General features: G+C 46.3%; 1 protein-coding gene across 1 annotated transcript; it reads left to right on the top strand.

Moving 5' to 3' along the window:
* Positions 1–3,433: 3,433 nt before the first annotated feature.
* On the top strand, positions 3,434–25,589 carry LOC114681899 (vomeronasal type-1 receptor 54-like). The gene is made up of 2 exons (XM_028855666.1): positions 3,434–4,374; positions 25,394–25,589. Exons 1-2 carry the CDS (start codon positions 3,434–3,436, stop codon positions 25,587–25,589), a joined length of 1,137 nt encoding a protein of 378 aa, XP_028711499.1.
* Positions 25,590–25,683: the final 94 nt, after the last annotated feature.

Genomic DNA, 25,683 nt, shown 5'->3' with positions numbered 1-25,683 from the left:
TGCTTGAGGCCCATTTGGTGATGTCAGGCACTGCAAGGCTCTCCCTGATTGCAGGAACTCCGGGATGACACTGCCTGTAGTCAAGGCTTTCTGAACTCTGCAGTGCAGGGCAAGCTAAGTCTCTCATCTTTCAGGGGACATCCCTACAGCTGGCCCTAAGAGAGGGAGCCCCAGGTTTCTTTTGGTCGTTTCTCCTTTCTTGAGTATTCTGTTTTACTGGTCTGTTCACTTTTCCTTTTCATATTTTTTCATGTGGGACAATTTCCCAAACCCACATCACTTTCCCTGTGACTTATTTCCTTATATACAGAAAGTCAAGTGTCTCTGAATCAATCTGTGTTTTCATTGTGCAAAAGGCAATTTGGGTCCACTGTACACTAGGACACTGACAGGGCAGCCACCCTTACCTTGTCTGATGGAAGAAGGTGTCTTAAATGATACTTCTGAGGGTAGATCATTTCTGTCCTGTCCCCTGACTTCCAAGGTTAAGCTCTGCTAGGCTGGTGTAAGCTGGTAAGGCTCACCTAGGAGGGGACGGTCCTGGGGATTCCTTTTCTATGGTTTGCTGAGGCATCTTCACCAGAATGGCTCCCCATGATTAGTCTAGAAGTTATCATGTACATTTTTTTACATCATACATAATTTAAAGACTTTTACACCACATGCATTTGATTTGTATGTCTGATTGATAAAAGTGTGGTGCAACATTGGGAGAAGAATGCAGAAATACTGTCTGTGTCTCTCTTGGTAGTACTCATGATGACATGGCATGCCCCATTCTTGGTCTGTCTTCTGGATGAAGGAGGCTTCTCTGGTGGTCACCTCCAGAAAAATAAGGTTTTCCAAGGGTTCCAAAGCCCCATCCACTAAAGTTGTGGTTTTATAAGACCCTTCCCATTTTCCTAAATCTGGGTTTGCAAAGTCCCATGAAGATAATAGAGTCACTGTCTGGTTACCAGTGGAGAAAATGTACTGTTTGCAGAGTTTTGCAATGAGCTGTGTGGAAGAGTTGAAAATTTCTTCTCTCTCTCTCCCTCCCTCAATCTCTCTCTCTCTCTCTTTCATAGATTTTTGTTTCTGACCTCTGCTTACTGAGACTGAGATTAAGCCATTAGACCCATATATTATATAAAGAAAATGACAATTCAAGGGGAATAATTCAGTGAAACTCATTTAAAACTCAATTAGTACCATTATTACTATAATTCTTACATTATTATTATTGTTGTTGCTGTTTTCGAGACAGGGTTTCTTTATGTAGCTTTGGAGCCTGTCCTGGAACTCATTCTGTAGACCAGGCTGACCTCAAACTCACAGAGATACACCTGCCTATGCCTCCAGAGTGCTGGGATTAAAGGCTTGTGCCATCACTGCCCAGCTCATTATTATTATTATTATTATTATTATTATTATTAATCTTATAAAAATTTAACTTTTCCTAAGGTTGCTATAGAATTTATTTAGGAAATCTCTATTTTTAAACAATTTATTTTATCTTACATGTACAAGTATTTTGCATGCATATATGTGTTTTCACTACATACATGCATGGTGCCTGTGGACCTCAGAAGCAGCTTTTGGATCCCTTGGAACTGGTGCTACAGGTGGTTTGGGGCTGCCGTGTGGGTGCTGGGAACTGAACCTCCGTCCTCTGCAAAAGCAGCAATTGCTCTAAACCATCGAGCCATCCCTCCAGATACGGTTTCTAATTGTTTAAACTATCTACCTTCGCTCTGATTTCTTTCCTTTCCTTTCATTTATTTATTTTGTGGGGGAGGAGGGAGAGGAGGAAGTATGCAGGCCACAGCACACTTCTTGGGGTCCTTGGAGTTGGTTCTTCCCTTCCAGAATGTAAATCCCGGGAATCAAACTCACATCGTCATGATTGACAGGCAGCCCATCTGCGCACTGAGCCGCCCCGCAGGCCTTTTGTGCTGAGCACATAACTGGTGCTGTGTGTTCAGGACCTTGGACACTTCTGCTTTCTCTTCATATCTTACAAGTTCCATGGTCTAAACAATATAAAACCAGCACACACCCTTGAATTTCAGATGCTAGTTACTATATGACTAGACCATATGACTATTACACAATTCAGGAGTATAATACTTGAATTCAAGTAAATGCTTGCACTATATGAGGAAGAATCTTCCAGAAGATCCTTTATCAAATCTTCTGGTGTACATCCGGGGCTTGGGCTTCCTCAGTCTGAGAAATATCACTGTTTCCTCAAAGAGGCACAGAATCCTAGATGTCTGTGCGGCCCATCTTTTAGGATGAGTTTGATAATTTTTCTTTCCTTAAAACCCACAATGGGAATGGCCATGGATCTATTGTAATTATAATTCTATTTCTGTTTATTAATCTTCACATGCCAGAGGAGAAGAACCCCAGACCATGTTCCTGCCAGTATCTGATAACGGGACGCTTCTCACGGAGGCTTTTGTTATGCTGTGACATGAACACATATCTCAGATGCAGTTACAAAATGGGATTCACAGAAAAGGCAAAAATGCTACCGGAGTGCCCTGGAAAAGGGCTGCACAGACTTTTGACTGCTTTCATATTTAATCTTCTCTGTTTCAGGCAAGGCAGAGCTGATCAATTGTTTTTAAAACTGCGTTCACTCTCCCAAGTCGCAAGCATAAGGAACCTCAGAGAATAAAGCCAGCAGCAGACACTTCCACAGCTCACCCTGTTCAGGAAACATCGCCATGCTTGGCACATAGACTTCATCTTCTTTCACACCGAGGGTCTTCCTGACACAGGCACATGACTGTCCATATGTTCTAGAGGAGGTGAGCGAGGCTCAGACTCAGAGTGCTCAGGGTCACGCTCAGAGGAAATGGCAGACTGTGGGTAGAATGTGGAGCAGTCTGGATTCAGAGTTCCCACTTCTCGGTGCTCCCTACAGAGCCACACGGAGAGCACTAGGTCTGCAGCAAGTGAGCAGAACACAGACTGGAAGGAAACGACTCTGGGCCTATTTGACCCAAGGACACTGTTTCATGCCAGGGTCTCATTTCTGATTTCTTGCAATCCTCACTGAACTTCCTTAAAAACTGTAGGGCTGTTCTATCCCTGACAATCAGGATGCTGCCGATGAAAGACAAGTTGCCTTTGCCTCAGGAAACCTCAAATATGAAGCGATAGGAAAAGAAGAGCTTCTATGACCCAGGGCAATTTTTAATACAGAAGAAAGCTTCTATACTGATGGGGTGTAAGTGTCGGAACAACAGGAGGGCGGGGATGGCTTCTGGACAGTTGGAGGTGACAGTGAGTGGAACAAGGCTGAACTGTGAATGCCCGACAGGTCTCCCTGAGCTCACAGTGCTGTCACTGACTGAAGTTGATGAGCGAGGCTAGATTTGTGTTATGGAATCTTCTTGCTGTTCTCCCCCGACAGTTCCTACCTGCTTCTGTCAGCCATAAAATGAATGAAACCAATAAACTGCTCCATAACACCAAGGCAAGAAACACCATTTATTCTGAAGCTGGAATTGGGATCGTAGGCAACAGTGCCCTTCTCCTCCACATCCTCAGGCTCATTCGTGGGCAGAGGCCCAGACTCACTGACCTGCCCATTGGTCTCTTGGCCCTAATTCACATACTGATGCTGCTGGTCATGAGTTTAGTAGCCGCAGACATTTTTATGCCTTGGAGGAAATGGGGTGACACCACATGTAAACTTATTATGTTCTTGTACAGGTTTTTTAGGAGCCTCTCTCTGTGTGCCTCTAGCCTGCTCAGCATCCTCCAGGCCATCACCCTCAGTCCCAGAAGCTCCTGTCTAGCCAAGTTCAAACACAAATCTCCATATCACATGTTAGGCTGCCTTCTTTTTCTCAGTGTCTTCTATACATCCATTGGCAGTCCCCTCATATCATACGTGATTGCGACCCCTAATCTGACCTCATCTCATCTTATGTACCTCACTGAATCTTGCTCTCTTGTGCCCATGAATTACTCTGTTCAGCACACATTTTATATACTGTTGACCTCCAGGGATGTCATCTTTGTGGGTCTCATGGCCCTCTCCAGTGGGTACATGGTGACTTTCCTATGCAGACATAAGAAGAAGTCCCGTGTTCTCTACAGCACCAGCCTTTCCCACAAGCCATCTGCAGAACGAAGAGCCACTTGGACCATTCTGTGCCTCATGAGTTTCTTTGTGGTGATGTACACCTTGGATAGCGTCAGTGCCTACTTAAGAAGTGTAAGTGACGATCCCATGTTTTACTGTATGTCGATTCTGATAGGCCATGGCTACGCCACCGCAAGTCCTTTTTTGGTCCTCAGCACTGAAAAAAGTGTAATTAACATTTTCAAATCCATGTGTGAGAGGGCAGTAAACACGTGGTTGTCTAGGGATGGGTGAGTTCCCTTAAGATGAGCTGGTGTACTGCCACCAGAGCGGCACATTGTGGCGTAGCTCGTATGAGCTTCCTTTACAATGAAAGTACAGTTATTCTTTTTTTAGTTTTATTTTTTATAATTTTTCAAGATTTATTCATATGGTGTTCTATCTGCATGTATGCCTGCATACTAGAAGAGGGCATCAGATCCCATTATAGATGACTGTGAGCCACCATGTGATTGCTGGGATTTGAACCTGGGACCTCTGGAAGAGCTGCCAGTGCTCTTAACTGCTGAACCATCTCCCCAGCCCCCAGAGTTATTCTTTTTATTTCTGTTAAACCTATTTATTATGATATATGTGCATGGCAGACATAAAAGAAAAGCCACATGCCAGATACATAAGTGTTTTATACTCTCCAGGATGTCTTCAAGGGAGACATAGAAAATGGGTCTTACATGTCATGGCCTGGATTATCCATACTACTTATAAATATCTGACAGATGTGATAGGCTTCAGTCATTCAACTTCCTCAGCTATCTTTGTTTTGCCAAATAAGGTATTGAAACACTTATTTTTATAATCATCATATAACCAAAATGCACATACACACACACACACACACACAGAGGGAGAGGGAGAGAGAGAGAACAGAGACTGAGACAGAGAGACAGAGATACACACAGAACATATATATATATATATATATATATATATATATATATATATATATATATAGAGAGAGAGAGAGAGAGAGAGAGAGTCTATGTATAAAAAGCAGTCCTAAGGATGGATAGACAAATTACAGTCTCTACACAGGGCTTTAAAACAAAGGGGATTCTGCACTTGGTACCACACAGATGAACATGAAGTCATCATGCTGACTGATTAAGAGTCACACAGAATGGATTCTGTGTGGACCACTTGGAGCAGGAAGAGCTGAGAGACTTCCACAGGTAGAGACAGAGCAGATATCGTTCTCAGCTCAGGAGGACGGCCATGGGTGACTGGCTGGGTGGAGGAGGAAGAAGTGTTACAGACGGTGGTGGGTAAAGACATAAATGACTCCAAGCAGTGTGCTTAAGACGGGAAACGCTTATATGTGCCTTATCATAATAAAAAATGTGTTCAGTTACCTTAACCCAGATACAAAGTATATTCTCCCCGAAATAAAAAAGTGAAAAGACTCTTGAGTGCCAAAGTGTAATTTTACAAGTTTTAAAACACAGAAGACTTTTCCCAAATGATGAACATTTTCTAACAGTCTGACTCTTAGCCTCAGTGTCTCAGAGCAGCAGAGAAGTTCTTCCTAGAGCTTCAGGAGGCAGCACTGGCCCTGCTCAGCCTTTGAGAGATCTTCAGCCCTGCTAGCCTTGACTACAGTGAGGTAAGGCCAGCCTGGGCTGTATGATAACCTGTCTCAAAAGCAACAAAATTTAATGGTAAAAAGCTCTCAGCCTCCTCTTAGCTCCAAGAGCTGTGACTTTCTGGATCAAGTGTTTCTTGTGACATTAAACTCTGAAAATCAGACATGCAAAGTCACCCAGCAGGACAGCCATCAATGCCATGGAAGCAAGAGACTTGCCATGCATGTTTAGTTATAAAACATCAAATGCTGCTGCAGGTATTTCTTACATATGTGACATAGAATTATGTGTCATTCGATATTTCAGAAGAGCAATTCAAGGATATGTGACAGACTAAATACCACTTAATTATAGTGACATCGTGACAGCCACACACATATTTTGATTACATAGTTCTGCTTTTAGGATTTTTATTTAAAGAAATAACTTTAAAACTGGGTGGTGAGCTGGCTATTGTGGTGCACACCTTTAATCCCAACACTTGAGAGGCAGAGGCAAATGGATCTCTTTGAGTTTGAGGCCAACCAGGTCTATATAGTGAGTTCCAGGACAGCCAGAGAACAGAGTGAGACCCTGCCTCGAAACAAACAAATAAAAACAAAATGAAACGAACTGGGTGACAGAAGTGGACAATTTGGAAAAACATTAAATTAGGTTGACTTCCTACATTTTGAGCCAGATATTAACAAAATGGAATTTTACATCCTTAGTTGACATGACAGAATATTTGCAACTATTAAGAGGTCAAGAACACGGGAGGAAATGAAGGAAACGATCCAGGTGGTACATGTAGGAAAGACAAGAAGATGCTGACACATGTGGGTGTGTGTCCATTGTCCTAGCATTCAGGGGGCTGAAGTACCAGGGTCACACATCCAAGGCCAGTCGTGGCTGCACAGTCGGTTCTATTCCAGCATTCACTCTCATGTCTCAGAAAGAGGGAAGAAGACATGGGCATGCCCTTCACAACTAAGACAAACCTTAGTAAATTAGCACATGAGAGGATTCGGTGGAACTAGGTGAGTAACATCAAAGCCACAATGAGACACGTGGGTCATCAGAACAGCATCAGACCATCAGAGGGAAGGACAACTACAGAAGATTTTGAGGAAACTGTGATAGATCTTGCTCCACCACAGACTCACCATATGAGCCAGCTGTTGTTCAATCACACTCCCGGTTCTGCACAAATCATATGAGAATATGATGCATGCTAGCCTTTCCTGTAGCATTCTTCACAGTCGCTGTAAAGTGAAGGAATGGAATTCACAACACAGGAATGGAAGGACAGGTGGACTTCCGCACAACAAATTCCTGTGTAGCAAGAGAGAAGAGTAAGCGAGTGGTAAATCAACTCAAATTAACTTCCAGTGCATCTTATTAGGTGGAAAGAGACGGCAAAGGCAGTGTTTACTGGGTCACTTCATAAGATAATCCTTAAAAGGAATAGCAGCTAACAGATCAATGGCTGATGCAAGGGATGTGTGTGAATGAAGAAAAAGTGTGCATACAGACCTTCAAGGTGACAGTCTGTTCTGTATTTGACAGGGTTGGGTCCAAAACTATCTATTAGTCTAAACTCTTAGAATTTCATATCAAAAAAGGTGAACCTTAGCATTTAGAACCCCTAAAAAGAAAGAATCTTTACTACTAAGTGATGTTTTCTGTGGAAACGATGAGGTCAAAGGTTAAGGACACTGCGCAGCTTCATATAAACAGTGTACCCTCAGCAGCAAGATCTTGACTGTTTAATTGTTTGTTTGTTTTTAGAGAGTGTCTCAAGTAGCCCAGACTGGCATCGGACTCTCTGTATAGTCAAGGGTGGCCTTGAACTCCTCATCTTCCTGTCTTCACTGCCTGAGTGTTAAGATTACAGGCTTGTGCCAGTATACCTGGGTAGCAAATTAACTTTTTGTTTTGTTTTGTTTTGTTTTGTTTTGAGACAGGGTTTCTCTGTGTAGCCCTGACTGTCTTGGAACTCATTCTGTAGACCAGGCTGACCTTGACCTTGGAGATCTGCTTCCTTTGCTTCTTGAGTGCTGAGATTAAAGACCTGTGCCACCACCACCCTGCTGCAAATTGATTTCTTACCTATGTAGTAGTTAATAATTCTAAAGCGGCTCCTCTGGATGAACAATAAACAAACAGATGGTCTAGGTTACACCCGAACTCTGAAAACATGTGCCACACCCCCTCTCCCTGTATGCGAGTGTTGCCAGCACCTCATCAAGTCGCTGTCAAGTGTGAGGAATAACGGCCTCCAGCACAGGAACACACAGGCAGATGGAGTCGACACTGAACGCCTACAAAACAAAATGCATCTTACCTGCACCAAGTGAAAGGAGACAGACCGTAAGGACGGCGGTGTGATTGTTTCACTCATGTAACGTTCTTTCTGAGGAGCATTGTAGGGCAGACAAAGGATGAGTGATGTGAGGGTCAGGGCAGAGAGAAGTAGACTGATCAAAAGGAGGTGCAGTTGAGATATCTCAAGGTGACGGGACTGCTCTGTATTTGATGGGGATATGGGAACAAGTCTATATATCTGTTAAAACACACACAATTTTGTATTACAAAGGGTGATTCTCAAGGTTTTAATCTTCAATAAAAGAAACGGACATAAGAATCTTCGACAATGTGTTTTTCCTGAAGATTATAAATCTATAGTTAACCTAAGCTGCGAGACTCCATACCAACACTGATTCCCAGCAGCAAATGCGTTTCTTACAGAGGTAGGAGTTAATGCTCAAGGTTGCCACCACGGTTGAGCAACAGGTGGATGGTGGTGGTAAGAACATGAGGACTCTCATTGTTGGAGAGTGGAAGAACAAAAAACGAAGGAAATTAAACCCCGGTTGTATTGCACTATAACCTGAGATATAAACAGAAAACCAGCTGGGCAGTGGTGGTGCACGCCTTTAATCCCAGCACTTGGGAGGCAGAGACAGGTGGATTCCTGTGAGTTTGAGGCCAGCCTGGTCTACAGAGTGAGTTCCAGGACAGCCAAGGCTACACACAGAGAAAATCTGTCTCAAATCCCACCCCCAAGATTTATAAACAAATAAATAAATAAATAAGTAAATAAATAAAAATAAATATGAAATCAGCTTATCTTAATAAAGAGATAGATGGATAAATTGGGAAATCATTTAGATACACATGCATCAAAACTGGGGATGGGCAATATGCCTAATAAACCTTATCCAGGTCCATTTGCTGAGATGTACTAGAGAAACAGTGGTTAGTAACATCCAGATCTCAATCCCTCAGTACCAAGACCAGAGTATCCTGCCTGAAAGATGGACTGCAGAGAAGCCCCAGCGCTCCTTTCCCCTCACAGGAAAGCTGATGTGCTGGAGGGTATGGTGGCTCTTGCCTATAATCTCAGCAATTAGGAGACTGAGACAAGAGGATCACTTAACAAGTTCAAGTCCAGGCTGGGCTATGGAGTGAGTTCAGGAGAGCCTAGATTACAGAATGAGACTCTGCAGAAACCAATCAATCAAACAGTGTATCCACCTATCCTGGGGCGTGCTGCCAGACATTTGGTGAGTCCCATGCCAGTGAGAGACAGTGGCTCACAGAAGTAAACGGAGTTCCTAAGGATGATACCTGAGGCTGTCCTCTAACCTCCTCCATATTCATGTGCACATGCACATGAACACGAACACACACACACACACACACACACACACACACACACACACACACACGATACAGGAATCTCTAGTCTCCTAGACACATGTGGGTGAGGAAGTTAGCTCAGTGGTTAGGAGCAGCTGCTGCCCTTCCTCAGGATCCCCTCAGTTCCCAGAACCCCCATGAAGTGGCTCACAGCTGCCTGTAACTCCAGCTACAGGGGATCCAACACTCTCTTTGGCCTCCCGTGGGCCCCTGCACTAATACATGCATACATACACACAAATAGTAATACATCTTGACTGGAAAAGACATTGCATCATAAACTCCAGATGCTGGACATGGAGCTATACAGATTAGGCGTTTATCCTACTGGATTTTGTTTCTCTCTTAGTGTGATTATTTTGTGTTTTGATTATTCTGTCAGGAAATTAGAATATTTACTTTGGTTTTTTATTCTATGAAAGAGACTTTGGACTTTTAAAGTGCTGGACTTTTTAAAGACTGTGGGGACTTTTAAAATTGGACTATAATTTACATTACGAGATAAATATGAGGCTTTGGGGAAAAGGCCCGATGGTGATATCTTTAAGTGATGTGTTTTTATGTCAAGGTGATAAATGGTAGAGTTGGGATGGTTAGTTTTGTCAACTTGACACACTCTAGAATCATGTAGGACTGGGTCTCAGTGAGGGACTGTCTAGATCAGGATGGCCTGTGGGCCTCTCTGTGGGAGTTTATCTTGATTCATTAACTGAGCTAGGAGAATCCTCCCACTGTGGCTGCCACCATCCTCTGGGCAAGGGATCCCGATCTGCAGAACAGAGGACAGAGTACCTAAGAGCAAACACACGTGCATTCACTCTCTCTGCTTCCAGACATCCAATGCAATGTGATGGGCTAGCCTGGTGCTCCAGTCACAATGTGATGGGCTAGCCTGGTGCTCCAGCCACAATGTGATGGGCTAGCCTGGTGCTCCAGCCACCATGCCTTCCCAGCTGGTAATGATAGGCATTCTTTCCAGCTTGTGAAGCATGGAGATCACACACACACACACACACACACACACACACACACACACACACACACACACCTAGGAAGAATATAACTAAGCCTGGGGGAGAAAATGAAACCTCACACATTTGATTTATAAGAAATTTTGCTGAGAAACAAGAACAGAGTATCTGATTTTTACCTAATAGTAGCTTGGGTAGAAAGTAATGGAGTTTTGGTGGAGGAATACTGACTGAATTTTCTGTTACAAGGCTTATAAAACTCAGAGCCATTGAAAAAACAAAACACCTTGCACCTCAGGAGAGTTCCCCAAACACGTCAGCAATAACAGCCGTAGGAAAGCCAGAAGCGAGTTCAGACCTTCACCTGGCTTCTGAGAAAAACCGTGTGGTTGGCTCTGGTGCACTGAAGCATGCTGGGATTGAATGCCTTGTTGATTCCTCCCTTGTCATAGCTGGAAAATTAATTCCACACAGAGTTCATTGACAGCTGCACTAAAGTAAACTCTGCTTATAAAATTAACGTCAGGGGCTTTCTAAAAGGTCCTGTAACCAAGCCAGTGGACCAGCAGGCCAGCGTGCAAGGGAACATTAGCCAGAACCTTAAGTACGTACATTCTGGCGCCACCTAGTGTCACATGGGAGGTCGGCAGTTTTAAGAGGGAATGAACTGGGTGTGTGTGTTACAGCTCTGAAGGGAAAGAGGTTAGCTCCCTGGTGGCATCAGTCAGCATCCGCCCGGAGGTGGTTACATCATCACCTGCCGCCACGTGCCTTTCCCCCATCAGCCATGTCTCGTGACAGGGGCAGACTTTAGAAGGGCCCGCCAGTCACCGTTCCCTCTCTCGCCTCTCTTGCCCCTCTCTTGCCCGTTCTTTGTCTTTCTGCCTCTCTCATGCCCCCACTCCGACAACGTGGCCTTCCGCTCTTTCGCTCTTCCCCTCCCCCAATAAACCTCTTGCACTAACTGTTGCCCATGGAACGTTTGCTTAGTGGCATACCTTGGCAGGGCTTGCCAAAAAAAAATTTTTTTTTAAATATACCTTTTCAAGAGATATCCTGGCAATCAGGAGCCAAGGAATACCACAAAGTCACGCCAAACAACAAACCTCACACAAGAGATTTATTGAAAGGGAAAACCCCCAGGAGGTCGGCTGTCTTTGTTCCAGGGAGAAGTAGCAGGGAACTGAACAGAATGCAGGGTTTATGTAGGGTTTCTTGGCCTGGGATTGATGGGTTTTTGTGACCGGATTTTAGGGCAAGTTTAGGGACTGGTGGAGTTTGGGGCCCGGGGATAGGTGGGATTTTGTGCTCAGGGGTTGGTGGGATTTTGTGCTCAGGGGTTGGTGGGATTCTGTAGCCTGTTCTTGGGGAATGCTCAGGGGTTGGTGGGATTTCAAGTCCTTGCCTCTGGTCTTGAGGTCAAGTCAGGGTCAGGGTGTTCTTTCCCTGGCCCCTTTACCCTACACCCATTGCTTCTCTCGGTGCCTCCCATCACTTCAATCAGTACTTCAGCCCTGCCCATTCCTTAACCCCTCACCTTAAACCCTCAGGTCTTGCCCAGCTCTTCAGCCCTAAGGGCTCTGCCTCTCACCTCTTCCACTCAGCTTCCTGTCATTGGCTCTGGCCACTAACTCATCCTGCATCCTGCAGAGTATCCATTTGGGAATCTCTCTCTCTCTCTCTCTCTCTCTCTCTCTCTCTCTCTCTCTCTCTCTCTCTCTCTCTCTCTGTTTTTTGAGACATAGTTTCTCTGTGTAGCTTTGCGCCTTTCCTGGATCTCACTTTGGAGACCAGACTGGCCTTGAACTTACAGAGATCCACCTGCCTTTGCCTCCCAAGTGCTGGGAATAAAGGCGTGTGCTGCTGGCGGCGGCGGCCGTCACCACCACCACCACCACCACCACCACCACCACCTGGCAGTATTTTTTGGAATCTCTTATTGGTCCTCTGCACAGTGTTGATGGGCCCAATTAGATTCACATTGAGCACAGCTGAGCTCAGCCAGGACCGTTCCCATCTCCTCTTCAGTCACCTCACAGGCCCACCTGTGCATCTTACCCCCTCACACACCAGTTTCCCTGGGATCTCCTTCCAGAAAGACACTGGAAGGTGTCATGGCTGAGCGAACCTGAAGGTCTGCCAATCCTGCTCATCTTTTCAAAGAATCAACTCTTTGTCTCATTGATTCTGTATTATTTTCATTGTTGCTTCTATTTTATTAATTTCAACCCTGATTTTGGTTATCTCTTCCTGTCTACTTTTTTTTTTTTTTGGTTGGTGTTTTTGCCTGTTTTCATTTTGCCAAGGTCTTCAGGTTCTCATTATTAATTTGAGATCTCTCAATTTTTTTTAATGTAGGCACTTAGTAGGCACTTTCTTCTTTCTGTTGCTTTCATTTTCTTCCCAGTAGATTTTGGTATGCTGTGCTTTCATTTTAATTCAGTTCTAGGAATTTTTGGATTTCCTTCTTGGTTTCTTCCATGACCCAATTATCATTCAGTAGTGAGTTGTTTCGTTTTCATGTGTTTGTGTACTTTTGGTGGCTTTGATTGCTGTTGATTCCATTGTGGTTAGATAGAATGCAAAATGTGATTTCCATTTTTCTATATTTGTAGAGATTTGCTTTGAGGTCAGTTTTGAAGGAAGTTCCATAGGCTTCTGGGAAGAATGTGTGTTCTTTAGTGTTTGTGTGGAATATCTGTTAGGTCTTTCGGTTTATGATGTCATCTACTCCAGAGTTTCTCTGTTTAGTTATTTTCTGGATGGACTGCCTGTCTGTCTGTCAGAGACATCATCGCTGTCACTGTGTTGGGATCAGTCTGTAGTTGTAGACATACCAGTGCTTCTTTTGGTCACATCTGGCCCCCACATTTGGTGCATATATGATGTTTAGGATTGCAGTGTCCTGTTGGTGATTTTTCCCTTTAATACTATGAAATGTTCTTTCCCCATCTTTTCTGACTAGTGTCAGCTTGAAGTCTACTCTGTCAGGTATTAGAACAGCTACACCTGTAGCTTGGAATACCTCTTTACATCCTTTTAGCCCAAGGTGATGTCTACCATTGATGGTAAGGTGAACTGTGGATGTGGGTCAAGGGGAACACTTCTTCACTGCTGGTGGGAGTACAAACTGGTGCAATCACTATGAAAATCAGTATGGAGGCTTCTCAAAAAGCTAGAAACAGCTGGGCATGGTGGCATGCACTTTTAATCTTAGCACTCTGGATCAGAGGCTGCTGGAGCTCTGTGAGTTTGAGGCTAGTTTGGTTTACATAATAAGTTTCAGTCCATCCAGGAACCCTGACTCCAAAAAAAGGCTAGAAATATATATACCACATGGTGCAGATATACCCCTCTTGGCATATGCACACAGAACTCTATATCATACTGTAAAGGTACTTGCTCATCCATATTTATCCATTGCCACTATTCATACTAGTCAGGACATGTAAATAGCCTAAATGTCCATCAGCTGATGGATGAATAATGAAAACATGGCACATTTACACAATGGAATATTCATCTGTTGAAAAAAACAAAATTGTGAAGTTTGCAGGTAATGAATGGAACTGGAAACAACCACTCTGAATGAGGTGACCCAGACCCCAAAAGACAAACATCATGTGTTTTCTCTCATATGTTGATGTTTGCTTTGAATCTTCAGATATGTGTGTTCCATTTGGAATACCCATAGAGGCTGAAACATTAGTAAGGAGACACGGGAGGATTTCAAGGAAAAGTAGAAAAAATTAGTAGTATAAAAGGCTAAAGGGGGATAGTGGAACAGGAAGGGTTAAGTGATGTGGAAGACAGGAGAGTCAGGTGGATGAGGGAAGATGTGGAGGGATAACCAACATTAAAGACCTTTTGAAAAAGACATGTAAAAAACCCTGCCCCAAGAATGGATGACCTCTTTTGGAGTTGTTGGCCAGTGGGGTCCTATAGACTCTCAGACATCACAGACTGTTGCCAGTGCTCATGGTTACCCCCACCAAACGTGGTGGTAAGACCCTGGTGCTGAGGGTACCACATACTTGAGTCACAGAATGCAGAGAAACCAAACTAGCACTCACCTGGAAGCCTCATTCCCGCTGGCTAGTTTTCAATGTGCTGGAAAGGGCTACACGCATTATTGGAGGACAAAGCAGTCACTGGTCTTACTCAGCTGGGAACCCTGTGACTACAACAGCGACAGGCCTGGCAGGACACGCCTGCTGGTGCAGTAGCGGCACAAATGTCGCGGGAGTAACCAACCACTTCCTGCTTGGATTTAAGACCCACTCCGCAAAGTTGAAAACTATACCTGGTACCATTATCAGGACCCGTGGCTAGGCAGGTCCTAGGCTTCAGGGGAGAACCCACTACTATTACTCTTATAAAGGGGCGTAGTATTCAACAGATCCTTAAGGATTTCTCACTATGCTTACATATTAGGGATCTCTCAACTCTATCATTCTTTTTGACATAGACACAGATTGACATAGAGACACACAGCTGGTAAAGGTACAGAGAACAAGAGCCTGGTGGACGCTCAGCCCTAAATGGGACGGACATCTATATCACACCCTCTTCTGCTAAGGTTTAGGGATCATTGTGGAAGAGGGTTGAGAAAGATTGCAAAAGCCAGAGGCAGTGATGAGTACACATTTTTCTGGACACAGCTGGGCCGTTGCACATATGAAGTCGCAGCATTTGTGACAGCATGCATGTCACAAGCGCAAGCAACAACTCCGAAAGAGGTCATCCATTCTCGGGGCAGGGCTTTTTTTTTTTTTTTTGTTACACAAGTCTAGTCAGGCAAAAATCCCAGCATGCTGAGGGAAAGTGGCACGAAGTCCCACCTCTGACTTAGGAGATATTGGCTATTGGTAGCTGCTGGGAGAGGGAGAGTCAGTTTTCTTTAAGGGTGTGGCTGCTGGTAAGTTGACCATGCTCCAGTGAAAGGCCATCCATCCAAGAATGTATGGGTGCCACAAATTGTACTTGATAGGCTTAAAAACAAAAGAAAAGGGCGCAAAGTCAGGCATGGAGCAGGGACTGGATCTAAGAGTAGCTGGGGAAAGAGTGAATATGACCAAAATAAGCAGTACGCAATTCTTAAAGAACCAATAAAATGTGATAAAAAAAAAAACCTAGTAAGATGAAAAAGTAAAAAACAAACAAAAAACCAATAGGTTAAAAAACTTTCAAACTGTACTTCAAAATTGAGAAGGGAAAGAAAACCAACATAAAACCTCATGTCCTAAGCCCCACATGGGTATTGGGCAACATTATTCTAGATAAGGTTCGGTCTTTTTTGTGGGTGGGTGGGTGGTTCGAGACAGGATTCCTCGGTGTAACAATTCTGACTGTCCTTGAACCTGCTCTGTAGACCAGGCTGGCCTTGAACTCACAGAGATCCTCCTGCCTCTGCCTCCCAAGTGCTGGGATTAAAGACATGCACCAGCACCGCCTGGCTCTAGACATGTGTATAGACATGATACAGAAAGAAGAGAGGATGAGAATGAAAAGACGAGGGTGAGGGTAGGAGGGAGGCAAGAAGGGCAGGGGGGAGGGAGGAAGGAAAGAAAAATAGCAAAGATTACACTGAGTGTGCTGGTTTACAATTAAATGTGTGGAACTTATTCTCACTCGAATCTAGTACAGGATAAACAAATTTGAGTGGACTGAAATAGTTACTCACTTTACACAGGTTTGTTACCCAATTGCGCACCTGTCACAAGATGTCCCCAAGACGATGGACACTAAGAGACGTCAGTCCTCTCCCTTTCTGAGCTGCATGTTCTGGTTGATCTTAGCACTTTCTCTTTCTGGTCAGAAGGATTTGGAACTCCATTCCCTCCTGCTTCTTCCATGCCCGCACCCAACACACTGCTTGAATGGACTTGGCATCAATGCCCAGCTCTGCCATGCCCCTCCCCTTGGACACGTCATCCTGGTCTTGGTTCATTTGAAGGCACTGTCACCATCCCAACCTTGACTTTCCCTGCCTGAGTTCTTTGGGTCTCTCTTAGTTGTCCAGCTCTGCTTCGTAGATGGGAAGTGCAATGCCTGCTCCATGTCCAGCTGCCCCCGGCAAATCAGAGCAGCTTGGAGATCCTGAGAAGCATTTGCCAGATCTAGAGACAGTGCTCAGGAGAGCCACGGGAGTCTGGGGATCCTGGGCTTGGTCATTGGCACCTGGAGGAGAGATTCTCTGCGTGTGAGCCTTCCGAGGAGTTAGAGCAGCCTGGACAGGGCTCCGGAGATGACTGGGCAGGTGTGGTGCCTCTGTCCCAGCTTCAGGGGTCTGAGGAGGAAATTAGTGAGACAGGCTGCTGGTCCTCTGGGTTTAGATTTTTCTGGAGCCCAAGAACTAAGAACCAGACACCAGTGCTTCGTGTCCTTTCACTAGGAAACAGAAAATAGAAAAAACCAAAACTTAGAGATTTTCCTTTCTCCTGGAAAAACTAATCCCAATGTGAGCAGTGTGGGCCGTCATGGTGCTCACCAGGCCATCATGGACCAGAATCCTCCTATTTCCATCTCATAATCCTACTCATAAAGGTCACAAGAGCAGGGAAAGGAGGGTAACCCAAGAACTGTGTCTTCCACAGACTTCTCAAAGAACCATTACTTTAACATCCAAAGAATGATGGGAAATGTAGTTTTTATGCTCAAACGCCAGAGAGCAGCTCTATCCTCACACTAACCCATATTTGCTCACCATGGCTTGTCTACAATGACAATAGTCACACTCATTTGCTTAGAGACATCAGCTTGAAGTCTACCATGGGCCAGGAACATAGCTTCCTGCAGGGTATCCCCTGGTGAGAACACACAAAGGGAGACCCTCCCTGGCTTATTTAGGGAGAACTCCTTGGGCATAAGCACTGATTGATTACCTACTACTTTCTTAACCCCACAATAGCCTGGGAGTAGACCCTGCCTCCCCATTGGACAGATGAGTAATAGCGGTTCTGAGAGGCTGTAGATCTGTCCCTGGCTCCACCATTATGTAACAGGGGAGACTTCATATTCATGATGACCCACTCTAGAACTCTGGACATTAACAAGTGCACTACACTCTACACTAGTGGTTACATCCCGTACCCCCCCCCCAAAGCTTTATAAAATCCATTATCTGAGTTCTGGTTCCCAGGGTATTTCAGCTATCAGTGTGTCTGCATTATAGTTTAGTCCTCATAACTACTAGAGATGGAGCTGTCTTTCTCTGTATTTAAGTCAGAGAGCTATTACCCAGAGAGGTAGACTCACTTGCCCAAAGTCACATAGCAAGTCCACAGTCGGCTCTATAGCCATGGCTGACCCTGAACTCTTGACCCTCCTGCCTCCATTACCAATATGTGCCACCACCCCTGGTTTATGTAGTACTGGGGACTGGACCCAAGGCCTCATACATGCTAGCCAGCATTCTACAAACTAAGCTATATCCCCAGCCCCACACTATATTTAGTGTAAGATGATCATAGAATGGGCTTAACCTTAAGTTCAATAGAAAATCCTATTCAGTGGGTGACTCCTCAATGGATTCACAAGCCACATGGGTGCTTGTGGTTCTTGGAAATCCACAGGGACTTGTTTCTCAGACCAGGGAACCAAGCATGCTCCTTGGCATGGAAAGTGGCTTCCCCAACTCCTGTCATACCCAATGCTGTTTTAATTTGCTTTCAAGAAATCACTGCTTAAGCAAATGTGCCTGCTTTAGTCAGGCTGTCTAAGGGAACAGACCTGACAGAATGAATATATATATATATACATTAAAAGGAGATTTATTACACTGGCTTACAGGATACAGTCCTGGTAGTCCACCAATGACTGTCTCAAGACTGAAAGGCTAAGAATCTGGTAGATGCTCAGTCCAGAAGGCTGGATGTCTCTGCAGTCCCTATCTAATGTTGGGATTCTGGAGGATTCTTGAAGAACTGCTGGTCTTCAGCCTGTTATAATCTCAAAGAACTTGGCTCTAGTATCGGTGAAGGATTACTGCAGCAACAGCAGGCATGGGGTTGTCAGAGACAGTGAGGCCAAGCAGGCAAAAAAGCCATTTCCCTCTTCCATGTCCTTTATCTGATACGCCACCAAGAAGGTGCCACTTGCACCTTGTCTAAATAATCTGATATAAAAAAAAATCCCTCACAGGAGTGCCCAGTGCCTTGCATTTTTGTCAATTTCAAATGCAGTCAAATTGACGATGAGAATTAGCCATTATGGTATTTGTCTACTCTCAAATCAGCAGAAGGAAGTGAGGTCGATGCTACAAAACTCGACTCTGAAGTGGTTGGTATCCGCGTTGACCTACTCAGGACAATGGCACCCTGGCCCTGGGCGGCCCCGTGTGCTGCTGGGAATCAGTTCTCCTGGCCCTCGGCACGTGCCTGACTCCTCCACAGCATGGGTGACCGAGTGTAACTTACAGGCTGTCTATCTGCTTTCCTCCCAAGAGCCGCAGACTCCATAGTGGGTTCAGCTCACAACCACGTGCACAAACACAGACTCACACATGGAAGCCCTGGGAGGGTGTGTTGGCTTTGTGTCCATCTGAAAACGAGAGTGCTTGAAAGTCTCACTCTTGGGGATTTGAGCATTTCTTTTCCAAAAATGCAGCACTCTGGGGAGAAGCAGACTCGCCTCTAGCATGCCAGGTCCTGTTTCTGAGTTGGAGAGATCAGGACCAAGAGGGCACTGAGTGCCTGCTCTCCTTCTTCTCATCCTCTGATGCCGCCTGTATGAGGAGAAACCGTGCCCAAGCCACTCTGTCCCCTCTGCAGGGAGTTCACCATGGACCTGCTCTCCCTCACAGCACTATCATGGTTTCACAGAGCAGAGGCGGGGGCCCTGCCCTCCCTTAGCCAGATGGAAGGTTGGAGCAGCCTTTTGTTGGGGGGCGCAGGGGGAACCAACCAGCTCCCAAATCATGACATGAAGACTTGTTATTTGCTATGAATGCTCAGCCTTAGTTTACGCTCATTTCTGGCTAACTTTTTTTCTTTAACTTAAATGAACCTGTTTCTCTTCATCTACGTTTTGATTTGGGTTTTTTTTTTCCTGTCTTGCTTTCTTTCTGCATGTCTTACTTCCCTGCTGTCTTTATGTCTGGCTGGTGGCTGCCTGGCTTCTGGCCCCAGGTGTGTTCTTCTTGGTTCTCTTCTCCTTTCTTCTCTCTCATTCTAGATTTCTCCTCCTATTTATTCTCTCTGCCCGCCAGCCCCACCTATCACTCTTCTGCCTAGCTATTGGCTGTTCATCTCTTTATTAGACCAACTAGGTGCCTTAGGCAGGCAAGGTGAAACAGCAACACATCTTTCATAATTAAACAAATACAGCAGAAACAAATGTAACAGACCTTCACATAAAGTAATAATCCACAGCATAAACAAATGTAACACGTCTTTGCCTAGTTCAGTATTCCACAACGTGAGGTACTACTTTGTACCTTAGCTGCCACCAAAGGCCCGTGTGAAGGGTTGGCCCCCAGCTTATGGTGCTGCTGGGAGGTAACTGGACCTTCAAGAGGTTAAGACCCAGTGGAAGGATGTTAAGTCATCAGGGTCAAGGCCTTGAAGAAGAGAATAAGAAGGACATTATCTCCTTCATGTCCCTCTCTTGCTTCCTGGATTTCATGAGGGGAACATGTTTTCCTCCAACAGCTTCCTGCCATGGTGAACTGCCTTGCAACAGGGCTGAGCAATCACAGACCGAAACCTCTGACACCAAAACAAAGCCTTCCTTCTATAAGTCAAAGACCTGGGACAATTTGTCACAGTGGCAGCTGACTGTCATGGCATTCTGGGTTTCTGCTGCTCTCTAGATGTGGGAATGGGGTCTTCAGGCTTCATCATCTTGTCCCACCAGCTCCCAACCTGAAGGCAACCGCTCCAAGGCAGGATGGCCAGAGGTCTGATGCCCTCCCGACAGATACACAATGGGGCTGTCCACACAGAGGTGGTCACAATGCAGTGGAATGCAGGACAGCCACAGACTACAGAGACTCACCTCTCCTATACAGTCCCACATAGGGCGGGTCCACAGTTCTGCTCCAAACTCATGGGTGTCCTCTACAGAAGGAGGCCCTCAGCCTCTCACAAGAGAGCCCAGAGGGGCTCCGACCACTCTCTTCTGACGGCTTCTTTCCGGCTGTTCATTCTATGGGCTGGGTGCTCAGGCTCTTGAGAGTATCGCCTCGGTGTCACATCCATCCATCTCGGTGATGCTCATGTCCGGTCAGGGGAACAGGCCAGCATGCAGGCCAAGGTAAGGCAGCACAGCAGCCACTGTGGTGGGGAGAAGCATCCTGGTGGGGGTCTTCAGGGCGGCCCCAAGGGTGCTTTTCATCACCCCGTGCTGGCACAGATCGCCTTGTTAGAGACCTTCTTTGCTGCCACGTGTGGTTCTGCACAAGCCACTCGGTCCCATTTGCTGAACTTTCCCTCTGAGCACCATCGACTTCTTTCTTTCTTTACCAGTGGTCTGCATAGCACAAGACTCAGAAGCTGCAGAGACATCAGCAATAAAAGGATTTCTGCAGTCTACGATGTGTTTTCCCTATTTCTCTTCCTTCTTGTATGTGCATGAATGTGGATTAGTGTGTGTACCTGTGTGTGAGCCTACAGAAGCTAGAGGAGGATTTGGGGTGTTCTATTCTGTTGCTCTCCCCCTTGTTCCCATGAGACAAAGCACCCCTTAGAAGCAACTGTTACATGAACTGAGGTGGCCATTTCTTCTGTCTCCAGCAGGTGGCGACAAAGCACAGAGGCAAGTGTGCTCCTGCCCAGGTATGCTTGTTTTTGCCTGAAGGCGTAACAGGCAACCCACTGGGTCATGGGAGATGCCTCTTTCCAGGATCTAAGTAGAGGACGCAAATGTGGAGAGACCCTGGGCTAACAGGAATATCTGCAAAGAAAGTCTGCAGCCAGTCCGAGACAGTTGCTTCCCTGTGACTCTGGGTCTTGGATGGATCAGATCCACTCCAGAACTCTCAGCCCCCTAGTGAGTAAGTGACCTGGAAGTTACCAGCTGCAGAGCAAAAACCAAGCAACAAACAAATGAAAAACTGTCTCAGATCATGATGTTAATAAGAAGCCAAAGTGGGACCAGACCCAGGCTTAGCTGCCCCCAAATGTGTGATCTCTTCAGCAAGCCACGGTCCTGGTCTGACCTGAGCCCAAGCAGTTGTGTAATCAGAATCGAAGGAGCTTTGTGACAAGGAGATTCTACTGGAATGGGAGGCAGATGGTGTAAGCTCCGACATCCTTTAGGGTGGGAAGGACTCTGCCAAGACCAGCTCAGGGGCAGTGGAAGCCCAGGGAAGAATTACAATAAAATACTCTGTTTTCAAATATAGACCTGGCCCTATGTGTATCTAACTCAGTCAAAGATCTGCAGAGAATATCTGGCCCTCTCTCTGTATCTATAACTGCCACAGAGCCTGGGACAATTTAATCCCTGAGGAATATTTGACAAAGGGATGAAGAAGAAGCCAAGAACTGAGGACAGAAGCCAGGTGGATCAAGGCAGGCTTTTCAGGTGTGTGGAGACATGGCGGACCTTGGAGGGTGAGCTACAAGTAAACCAGGTGGAAAGAGAGCTAAAGGCACTCTAGCTACACACAGAGGAAGGACAGGGTGCACCTTCCACTACATTCAATGTGCATCTAATACCCTCCCCACGCACACTTTACACTCAAGACATGAGGGGTAGGGAGGGAAAGAGGGAAGGAGGGAAGGGAAGAGAGGGGGAGGGAAGAGGAGGGGGAGTGCTCCATCTTTACTGACTCCCTTCCTTAGCTGTTTGTCAGCTGAGGTGTTGGGGCTTTGGGCAACATATTCCTCACTGATCCTAAGTACTGAGATGTCCCACCCATATTCTGATTTGATTGATGGTCCACTCATGGCCACAGAGACCTCAGTGGCTCTTGACAGCCCAGATACTATGCCTCAGTTGGGATCCTGAGTTGTCCTCCAAAACTGATGCCTGTGACACCATTGAGGGGTTATAAGAACTTCTGTTTGTTGGGGTTTTTTGAGACAAGTTCTACCACGTAGATCAGGCTGGCCTAGAGCTCAGAGATCACCTTCCTCTGCCTCCCAACCGCTTAGAAGTTGTAGATCCTTTAAGAGACGGTATCTGTCTTAGTTAGAGTTTCTATTGCTGTGAAGAGACACCATGACCATGGCAACTCTTATAAGGAAAACATTTAATTGGGGTGACTTGCTTACTGTTCAGAGATTCAGTCCATTATCATCATGGTGGGGAGCATGGTGGTGTGCAGGCAGACATGGTGCTGGAGAAGTAGCTGAGAGTCCTACATCATTTAGGCAACAAGAAATGGTCTGTGACACTGAGTGAGGCTTAAGTAAAAGAGACCTCAGAGTCCACCCTCACAGTGACACACTTCCTCCAACAAAGCCACACCCACTCCAACAAGGCCACACCCCCCAATAGCGCCACTCCCTCTGGGGCCCATTTTCTTTCAAATCGCCATAGAATCTAAAGGGAGGAAATTAAGTTATCAGGGGATGTGCACAGTCTTTTTCTGCCCATCTCTGCCTCTCTGCTTCCCAGCTGCCAAGCCCCTCATGATGTACCCAGCTACCACAGGTCCAAAGGTAGTCGAACCAAGTGACCACAAGCTGAAATATTGCAGACTACAAACTAAACCAAAACTTTCCTGCTTATAAGTTTATTTATCTCAGGTATTTTGTCATAGTACCAGAAAGCTCACACAGCCATCTTAGTTCCCGACACAGTCTCTTCTGTTGTGGTGGCCTTGGTCTTCCTTCTTCCTAAGTTAATGCCACAATGGAAAGCATAAGAACCATCCTAGTGTTTGGGAGGCAGAGGCAGGAGGATCAGTTCAAAGTTGTCTTTGACTACACAGTGAGTTCAGGCCAGCTTAGACTTAGACTACCCAAGACTCTGTCTTAAAAAAGAAACCACACACCACACACACACACACACACACACTGAAGAATAAAGGGGTAGTGTAGGAGCCAGTGCTCTTCAAGTCCAAATCTCAGCTCCACCGTCCACTGCTGGCTGTGCGGATATGGGGATATTGAATCCTCCATGAGCACATTCTTCATATTATACACAGTGGTGTTGGTCATAAGAACAGGGGCTGGCAGCACTGACAGAGGGCTGACTTAACCCCCTGCAGCTCGAGGGCAGCTGCCTCTGGGCTTGACCATTCCATCTTCTTCAGACTGCTTGCTCGAGGAGGCCAGAGACTGTTCTTTCCATCCATGCCTCTGTCTTGGAATGTTCTCCAATCTGTATTCTTCCTCTTGCTCCTCCTCTTCCTCCTCTCCCTTCCCAGCAGGTGCCCTCAGCATTTGCCTGATCCGCTGCTCTGTCACCCAGCTGCCACACACATCCCAACACCCATGGCGTGAATGACTCTTTGCTCTAAGATGACAATGGTGCATATTGGAAATGACACACCGGAGAGATGTTCTGGAAGAGACAGAAACGGTTCTGATACTTTGTCTGCAGATGACTAGACAGAGGAGCAGGACGAGAGCATGTTCTATGGGTGGGGAGGTCACATAGAGTGACACATGGATCATTGTCCACAACGCCTCAACTAGGCAAAACTCAAGCCAGGAAAACTGAGCGGCTGGCTGGTGGCGTCTGGAGGGCCTTCACATACCCGTGTAGCAATCAGGAGGGGTGACACCAGTCAGGCACTCAACTGGGACTGTGGGCTGCAGGGGCTGTACCTATTCCTGGCTTCCACACAGCACAGCAGCCAGTAGGGTGGCTCAGGGCTCCTGCATGCATCCCTTTACCACCAAGACCTGCGACTCCTGCGCCATTGCCTTTTCCCTATCATTGAGGGAGCCATCACAGGACAGGAGGTAAGCCAGGAGGACACAGAGAATGGGAACACTTTGCAATGGGCAAATGGTTGAACGATGTAGTGGCCATGTTCTGAAAACCCCTCTCGGCTGAGGGTAGAGCTCAGTTGGGGAAAGTACTGTTTTAGCATTAGAAAAGAACTAGGTCCGATCCCCAGCACCGCACAAACACAGTGACAGTGGTAGCACACAAGTCTGCAATCCAGCACTCCTGAGCGGGGGGCAGGAGGACCAGGAGCTCGAGGCTATTCTCCACCTCAGCCAGTTCCTTGCCAGTCTGGGGTACACTCAAAACAGCAATTCAAGCATTCTCCAGCCCAAACATCCCATCTGTCCCTGAACCCATGCTGGAGTCTTTCCCGTCCATCACGCTCCCCTGTGCCTAGCTCCCTTCCCTGCTCCCATCAGTGTCCCCATAGACACCCAAAGGGCGCTTTAGAATGCACACACCAAACGAGTCACCTGCTTATTCTCCAGTGTCCCCCACTGGACTCTAAGCCTTCTGAGTCTGCAGCACCCCCTCTCCCCTCCACCTCATTGGCTTCCTTTCTCTTCACCCCAGCTCTACCCTCACCCACCTCCCAGCTTCTACCATAACAGGTGTCCAAATCCTGTGACCTGCTAGGGACAGCCCTGCCACCTCCTCGGAGCTAAAATGAACCCTGTCTCCTATCACCCTGTCCTGTGTCCTTCCAGACAGCCGTGACATCTGGAGCTGTCTCCCCACTGTTCCCAGAGGAAGGTCTTCTTTGTTCCTTGAATCCTCCGTGTTCAGCATGCTGCCTGGCTGGAGTCTGTAGCCCGTGGATGCATCATGCATGGACAGCGGCTTCCAGGGAAGAAGGCTGTACATGAGAGTAAATGGGTGTGTGTATGGAGAACTGCAGTCTTGAAGGCTAAGCAGGCCCTAAGTGGGGAGAAGAAGTAGGGGTTCATTAGAGTTCACTAGTTGTTCCAATCTAGCTATTCACAAGCTGCTGACTTTGAGTTCGACTTTGACTTCACCTTCAGGAGAACAGTCTCTCCAGATGAAACTTCTTGGGTAGTATATCCCATAGCTCTCTGGATTTAGGTGTTGTATCAAATGAAGTGTCAGTGTCGGTCTCTGGTCGGGAAGACACAAGGCCAGAATGCACTACCTGAAACACCCAGCAGGTGTCGCCACGAGAGCGCCCTGAGCTTTCACCTGCGCGAGCTCTCAGGTTCTGCTTCTGGCCGTTGGGCTTCAGTCCAATTCCAAGTCTCCACCGGTAGCGAGATTCCGGAGAATCCTGGAACGTCTAGCCCTCGGTATAGCCAGTGCGGTGGTAGTTCTTCAGATGGGGTCGCCACCCCAGCTCCCTGTTTCTAGCCCGTGTGACAAGGGCTCTAGCAAGGCGGGAGGGGTCTGGAATGAGCCTATATCCTCTCCACCCAGAGGATGGCCCTTGGGCACCTGCTGGTCT

Source organism: Peromyscus leucopus, chromosome 3 (genome assembly GCF_004664715.2).
Source record: "Peromyscus leucopus breed LL Stock chromosome 3, UCI_PerLeu_2.1, whole genome shotgun sequence".
Lineage (NCBI taxonomy): Eukaryota > Metazoa > Chordata > Mammalia > Rodentia > Cricetidae > Peromyscus > Peromyscus leucopus.
Note: the sequence above shows the minus strand (reverse complement) of the source record. Positions and strands in the feature narration are given on the sequence as shown.